General features: G+C 40.8%; 1 protein-coding gene across 1 annotated transcript; it reads left to right on the top strand.

The window, feature by feature from the left end:
• The first annotated feature begins 1,731 nt into the window (after positions 1–1,731).
• On the top strand, positions 1,732–6,684 carry LOC102311718 (GDP-L-fucose synthase). The gene is made up of 10 exons (XM_005937253.2): positions 1,732–2,528; positions 2,967–3,109; positions 3,187–3,301; positions 3,409–3,537; positions 3,617–3,690; positions 4,087–4,220; positions 4,335–4,466; positions 4,562–4,641; positions 4,855–4,954; positions 5,053–6,684. The coding sequence occupies exons 2-10, from the start codon at positions 2,973–2,975 to the stop codon at positions 5,106–5,108; spliced, it is 957 nt and encodes a 318-aa protein (XP_005937315.1). The 5' UTR covers positions 1,732–2,528; positions 2,967–2,972; the 3' UTR covers positions 5,109–6,684.
• The last annotated feature ends 293 nt before the right edge of the window (positions 6,685–6,977 follow it).

Here is a 6,977-nt window from a genome sequence, read left to right as displayed (position 1 = left end):
GAGAGAGACTGAATATGTCAGTACCATTAGGATGAAATTATTGTGTCACCAACATTTTAATGTTAGACATATAATTTTAACAGCCTCTGTAAACTAATATCCTGGCTTGCTCAAAGCTGCCGTTTTCTCTGACAGTTTCAATCAAAATTAGAAATGCTACTCTGAGATAACTAACAGTGCTGCCTGAAGGAAACGGTTTCCAGGGCCTAATCTGTGGATCGGCTTCCTCCGAGGCGTGGACGTCTATCAGCAGAGAATGTCCCTTAGTCTGTAACACAGTCAAATATATTCTCAAGTAACATTCAAGCATGCCATTCAGCGTGTTAGTACGAGCTCGGGAGCAGCTTGGGAGAACAAGAAAACAGAGACTGCTTCAGATTGTCTTCCCAAAGTGACTCAACTTTATTCACAAGTACAACAGTTTATATAGAGGGTAAAATTCATGAGACAGCAGATTATCAGTTTAAACCAGTACAGACCAAGATAAGGGAGCGTCTTCCTGCCCTTGGGTGAAGAAGCATCCTTTGTGTAGTTTATCAGTTCAGCTACAATTGTGATTATCTCAGCGACATATTTTCAAGGCACGAAATAAAGAGTTCTTTCATTAGTGAATTCTGAAACAAACCATTTGGCCTTCAACAGGCGTCTCCTAAGAGATTTAGAAACTAATGTAGCTGAGGGAGTGATCTCTGTGGTATTTCAACCTTGTACCAGCCTGTGATTCTCACACATCAATTCTTGGGTCAAAGAGAAAAATCTGAAGCAGTCTCTGTTTTCTTGTTCTCCCAAGCTGCTCCCGAGCTCGTACTAACACGCTGAATGGCATGCTTGAATGTTACTTGAGAATATATTTGACTGTGTTACAGACTAAGGGACATTCTCTGCTGATAGACGTCCACGCCTCGGAGGAAGCCGATCCACAGATTAGGCCCTGGAAACCGTTTCCTTCAGGCAGCACTGTTAGTTATCTCAGAGTAGCATTTCTAATTTTGATTGAAACTGTCAGAGAAAACGGCGGCTTTGAGCAAGCCAGGATATTAGTTTACAGAGGCTGTTAAAATTATATGTCTAACATAGAAATGTTGGTGACACAATAATTTCATCCTAATGGAACTGACATATTCATAGGGTTAATTTTTGAGACAAAATGTCATGAGGTAGTCATGATTTTGCAAATATCCACCTTGTAGTGCAGTTTGCACAAAAATGCACTCACCCTACAAACAGTTGTTGTGTGGGACACCAGTAGCCCATGTCTGTTGCTGTAACATTAGTTCATGTTTAGAATAGAAAATCTCAGCTCACTGATTTGATCGGGGCAATAGTGCGCCTAAACTGTTGCATAATTTTGCTGAGAGATCTTTTACTTTGTGGTAATCTTAGATGAGTAGTTTTATGGGTAGTCATTCAGTGTTCCCTTAGTGCCAAAATATAACAGATGTTGGTGTACTATAACTGAAGTAATGATGTTAAGTCCTTAAAGTCATATTCTTTTATTGTCATGACTGTATTTGAAGCTATTTTTATTTTTGTATGATACCTGATTTATATGGAATATGACTGAAGTAAACTAAAGCCTAAACTACTTAGTCATTTGTTTAATATTAATTTAACATCATATAATTCACATATAAAACTATGAATTGTGATTTTAAATGGTTTAATAGCATATGCAGGCAAGTATATTTCTCCTCTTTTTATTAAGAAGCAAAAAAAAAAAAAAAAAAAAAAAAAAAGAAACAGGGCAGAGTTCATTGGTTGAATCATCCGTCCCCACCAATGCCAAAACCAAATCTACGCCCTTGGTCTAGATGCTGGTGGTTTTGAAGATGACGCCTTCGGCTTTGAATAAAGCTCCCATTGAGATGTCCAAGGTGAAGATGTTAAGGAGGTGGGTTTCACAAGAGTGCAACACGAAGGCTGATTTGCTCGAAAAAGGCAGGCAAGAAGATGACTGGTCTACAGTAACGTCAGTATTGAGATTGACAGTGTGGGAAAGCGGTAGTTGTGTAAAGAAGAGAAAAGTAGCTGAAGAGACAGAATGCATACACCTGGAAGAGATAAAAGTGAACCAGCAAGAAGCCTCTAGGGTCGCTGGAGGGAAGGATGGTGAATGGACAGCCTACGGAAAAGAATCTCCGTCCAGAAGGTGGCGGTAATGTACCTGAAGTGGTTTGCCAACCGTCATAAAAAGATAGAAGAAGAAGACGCAGCAGCTCAGATGGAGAGAAGACAACTGACCTAAAACCCGAGTAACGTAAAAATGAAACTAGATGTTATTGGTATACTGCAAAAGGACTCTAGAAGTAAACGTTATCAGACCTTACTTCAGTTTTTAAAAGAGAATAAATGGCTTAGGGGGAATTTTTTTTTCTTTTGAGCGACGTTCCAGTCACATTCCACACCAGTTGGTGGCGGTAACGCACCATTCAGTTCTTTGACAACCGCCAATTAAATTTAGAAGAAGAAAGAAGAGGCGACGAAGAGAAGAAACCGGCTTCTCTGTTCTGTTCTCAGCTTTCAAACAGGTAAAAGAGTTGTTTTTTTTTAATGCTAGCTTATTTGTTTAACTCTGAGTTAACGAGGATTTCTAGCACTGATATGTCGCTTTTAGGAAGAAAAGTAAACTTACGAGGTAATCAGTTTTTTTACTTTGTCGAGTTCCAAGGAACGATGACGGCGATTACCGCCACCTAACAGCTAATAAGGTTAGCTTGTCTGAATGGTCGTGTGCGGTGTACGTGGCACATATGCAACTATATATGTACAAAATCTGCTCGTTTTGTACGGGTCAGATCACCTCAGATAAAAACCAGGAAGCATCTAACAAATAGCAAACGTTACTGCATGAAAACACAGATAAACCTGTTAGCTTTAGAAAGTTTGACGATGTTTATAGCTTGTATTTAAATCAGAGTTTCCCTGTGATTCGTCCGGTGCTGAATTTTTCATGTTCCACTACCTAGATAAACATGAGCGATCCCATGAGGGTGTTGGTGACAGGTGCATCCGGGTTGGTGGGCAGGGCCATACAGCATGTGGTGAAAGAAGGAGGAGCCAAGGAGGGGGAGGAATGGATATTCCTGTCCTCCAAAGATGCCAACCTCATGTGAGAGTTGCTCCGCTTCAAGATAAAATGCTGTCACATGTTTTGATACTATTAACCTGCTGGTGGCCTCTCCTCAGGAATATGGACCAGACCCGGGCAGTGTTTGAGAAACACCGGCCTACGCACGTCATCCACCTGGCTGCTATGGTTGGAGGGCTTTTCAAGAACATGAAATATAACCTGGACTTCTGGGTATGAGGAACCTGTTCATCTAATTAACTCATTTAATAGAAATGTTATGATCGTAGACTATCTAGAGTCATGTTTTTGATGCTCATCCTGCTTTATTTACTTTCCAGAGGAACAACATCTACATCAATGACAATGTGCTGCAGGCAGCGCATGAAGTGGGCGTGGTCAAGGTTGTTTCCTGCTTGTCCACCTGCATCTTTCCTGATAAGACGACCTATCCTATTGACGAGACCATGGTAAATATACCTCCCTGCTCTTTCTGTGCATCAGCACATTTGGAAAAGAGCAGCTCACATGCGCTTCACTTTACTACAGATCCACAACGGTCCACCTCATGAGTCCAACTTTGGCTACGCCTATGCAAAGAGGATGATTGATGTCCACAACAGGTACGTTATGTCTTCTATGTGTCATTTCTATCCTCTACCGCATTGTGCTTTCTCTCAGCTCTCAAATCCCTCCCTGGCAGACTGGTTTAGAACAGTTCTAATTATTTTCAAGAAGTCCAGCAAGGAAGTTGTTGTCTTAAAAGATCAACAAATGCAGGGTGTTTCAAAGGGGTAAAACAATCATGATCTTGCGGCTGACCAACATAATCCCAACAGTTTTTAGGTATACTTCTGTTTAGCATGTGTATAGTTTCACAGGACATTCGCCAAATTAGTGTTTGAGAATTCTCCCATACTGCTATGTGTCACCCTCGCATGATGTCTCTGCCTATTTTTCAGGAAATGCATTTAAAACTTTCAGCCTCATGACATTTTTTTCCTGTGTGTGTTTCACAGAGCCTATTTACAGCAGCATGGGCGTTGCTATACAGCTGTGATTCCCACTAATGTGTTTGGTCCTCATGACAACTTTAGCATCGAAGATGGTCATGTGCTACCAGGTCTTATACATAAAGCATACATTGCTCAAAGTAAGTTTTTAAGTCCCTAACCCCATCGTCATTCCAGCATTTCTCTTTAAGCATTTACAAGTTTTTGGTGGTGTAAATGGACATGTGACTTCATCTACATGTTGTACTGTTCAGAGGGGGGGAAACCCTTGGTGGTCTGGGGCTCTGGCACACCTAGAAGACAGTTCATCTACTCTTTGGACCTGGCTCGTCTTTTCCTCTGGGTCCTGAGGGAGTATCCAGAAGTTGAGCCAATCATTCTCTCTGGTGAGTCCTCATAGACTCTATGACTCTTTGACTATTCAATGATGATGGCAGTTTAAGGAGAAGTATTCTTATAATGCTACATCTGTTGCTTCCAGTTGGTGAGGAAGATGAAGTGTCCATCAAAGAAGCAGCAGAAGCTGTTGTTGATGCATTGGGCTTTAAAGGAGAAGTCGTGGTATCCTTTCAGTAATGCAAGTTATTTGTTTTTGACAGTGGATTTGGAAGATTAACGTTAAATTCAGTTCAGTTTTATTTATATAGCGCTAAATCACAACAGCAGTCGCCTCAAAGCGCTTTATGTTGTAAAGTAAAGACTGTAGACTACTATAGAGAAAACCCCAACATTGCTTCTTGTTGTCTCATTGTTTCCTTTACCCGTGACATTCAGTTTGACACCAGTAAAGCAGATGGACAGTTCAAAAAGACGGCCAGCAATGCAAAGCTGTGCCGGTATCTGCCAGACTTCACTTTCACCCCCTTCAACCAAGGTGCGGCTGATGTAAAGCTTGACATGTAGATGCTAACAGTGTAGAAATTTCAAAAGACTCCATCAGTTACTGACTTGCCTGGTTCTTTTCACTTGCAGCTTTAAAGGAAACCTGTGATTGGTTTGTTGCCAACTATGACACAGCCAGGAAGTGAGAAGACTGCCAAAAAAATCGGTGCTAATTCTTGTTTCATCTGCTGTTGTGTTGGTAAAGAGTCTGGTGGTGGAGCGAGAGCTCGTGGAAAACAAAGTGCTTCACAGCACAAACACAAGGCAGTTGGTGTTGAGTCTTACTGTTGTTGCCCTCTGTCTGCAGCACCATACTGTTTTGTGCTGAATGTTGGGTGCAGGACCTGGGACCCCTTTTCGGTACATGGACTCTATTTAGCTGGATTCAATCGTGGATGATTTGTCAGAATACCAGTTTGAAAAGTATTGGACTGAAATGATGCCACCGAGCCATGGTGGCATTATTCTTGTGTCAGGAACTGGTTAGAATCCTTGTCTGTGTATAAAAGGTGGGTGTAGCTGCAGGGTCTAAATTGTGAGCTAATGCAGAAGTGCCTTAAACCTGTATTCTTTTTAATGGCCAGCAGGGGGTGACTCCTGCAATTGTAAAAAGCAGTCCAGTCATGTAGAAATCTTTGCTCATCCACAATCTGTGACCTCAGTAAACACTTTCCTTATGAGCTTGAGCTCTGTAGCTAGATTGAAGTGTTCGTGATTATAAAGAGACGTTAAATGACAAGTCTGTACCTTACCTCGTCACATCTGGTTTCAAAACACCAAATTGATGATTGCAAAAATCGCAACAGCTTCACTAAGCAAAGGGTAAAATCACAGTAGTGAAGTCCATCTATTGTATACTGGCTATGGTTGTGATTGTGGACTCAGTGTTAGAGAAGCATTTTCAAGAGACCACTGCAAATCATGATCATTTAGCATACTTCTGTACTTGCATTTAGAGGTGCCCCTCAGTCAATAGGAAATAATACACATATGAAAGTTGCTACTAGTCTGTAGTAGGAGACAAAAATAATTTCCTTTCACGGCTCAACACAGCTATAAAATAAAATTGAGAAATTGTACGGCAAGGCCTTAAAGTCATCACTGCTGAATCCGTCCAGCTGCTGTGAAGCGTTCTTCTTCTACGGCGTAGAATCTACGCCCTCTAAATTCAGGTGCTTTCAGCTGGTTTTCCCATTTAGGCGCTCTTTGTATTTGCTTTTAAAAGGACTGACATTAATTGTGCTGTAAAAGAAAGCTTTTCTGCCATTTTTCTACTGTCCCTCACTACATTTTTCTCTAGTCGAATTTTAAAGGGTACTGACTGAGCTACATGTAAGCTTGGATGTCTTTTTTGTTTTTTTTCCTTCCCTCCCAGTTTTAACTTAAATTGCAGAGTTGCTGATTGTGGTTTCCAGTATCAGTGTTACCAGCAGGAAGAGTTCAGTCATCTCAGATTTAATCCAACTGTTTTAATCTAAACTAGATCATCCAGCTGAGCGTGGAACGTTTTAGGAACGTACAGATCGTGGGGTCTACTGTCCTTCAGTAAAAGAAAAATGATGTCATCGTCTATTCTACGACCCGTATGAAGAAGTTTTAGAGTTTTATTCACTGTGGTAGCGTTAATCATTTCAGCTGGGAAATTATGGGCTCAAAATGTGGTCATAAATATTTTGTACTTGTAAATCAGTTTCATATGTGTAAAAAGAATTTGTGTGTGTATGTGTAAAAACTATTTGTGTGTGGACTTAGCCAAAAAAAACCCTGCAAGTTACAAGTACGAATTTTGACCCTATTTTTCTTCCTTTCATCTGATTGGTCAATGTCATGTCAATCACAAATGTAACAATCCAATCAGAGAACAGATGGGTTTGGCTGTCGGAGGGGCGCTTTTTTTGAACTGCAGGTCCTTGAAGGGTAATACAGTTTGAAGCTTGAGGAGCTCTATATAAATATCCGATAGCAGCTAGGTCACCTAACTTTCAGTAGCTGTTGAAAGGATAAAGTTGTGGTAT

Source organism: Haplochromis burtoni, unplaced genomic scaffold, assembly GCF_018398535.1.
Source record: "Haplochromis burtoni strain Fernald_Lab_line unplaced genomic scaffold, NCSU_Asbu1 Contig_99, whole genome shotgun sequence".
Taxonomy (NCBI): Eukaryota; Metazoa; Chordata; class Actinopteri; order Cichliformes; family Cichlidae; genus Haplochromis; species Haplochromis burtoni.
The sequence above is the reverse complement of the archived record's forward strand: the minus strand, read 5'-3'. Positions and strand labels throughout refer to the sequence as shown.

What these genes read in the sequence shown, in the direction of transcription:
- LOC102311718 (XM_005937253.2), top strand. Translation starts at nt 2,973, where the DNA reads ATGAGCGATCCCATGAGGGTGTTGGTGACAGGTGCATCCGGGTTGGTG. An exon ending in ATGATTGATGTCCACAACAG is followed by an intron (nt 3,691 to 4,086) that starts GTACGTTATGTC and finishes TGTGTTTCACAG; the next exon opens with AGCCTATTTACAGCAGCATG. An exon ending in GCTTTAAAGGAGAAGTCGTG is followed by an intron (nt 4,642 to 4,854) that starts GTATCCTTTCAG and finishes CGTGACATTCAG; the next exon opens with TTTGACACCAGTAAAGCAGA.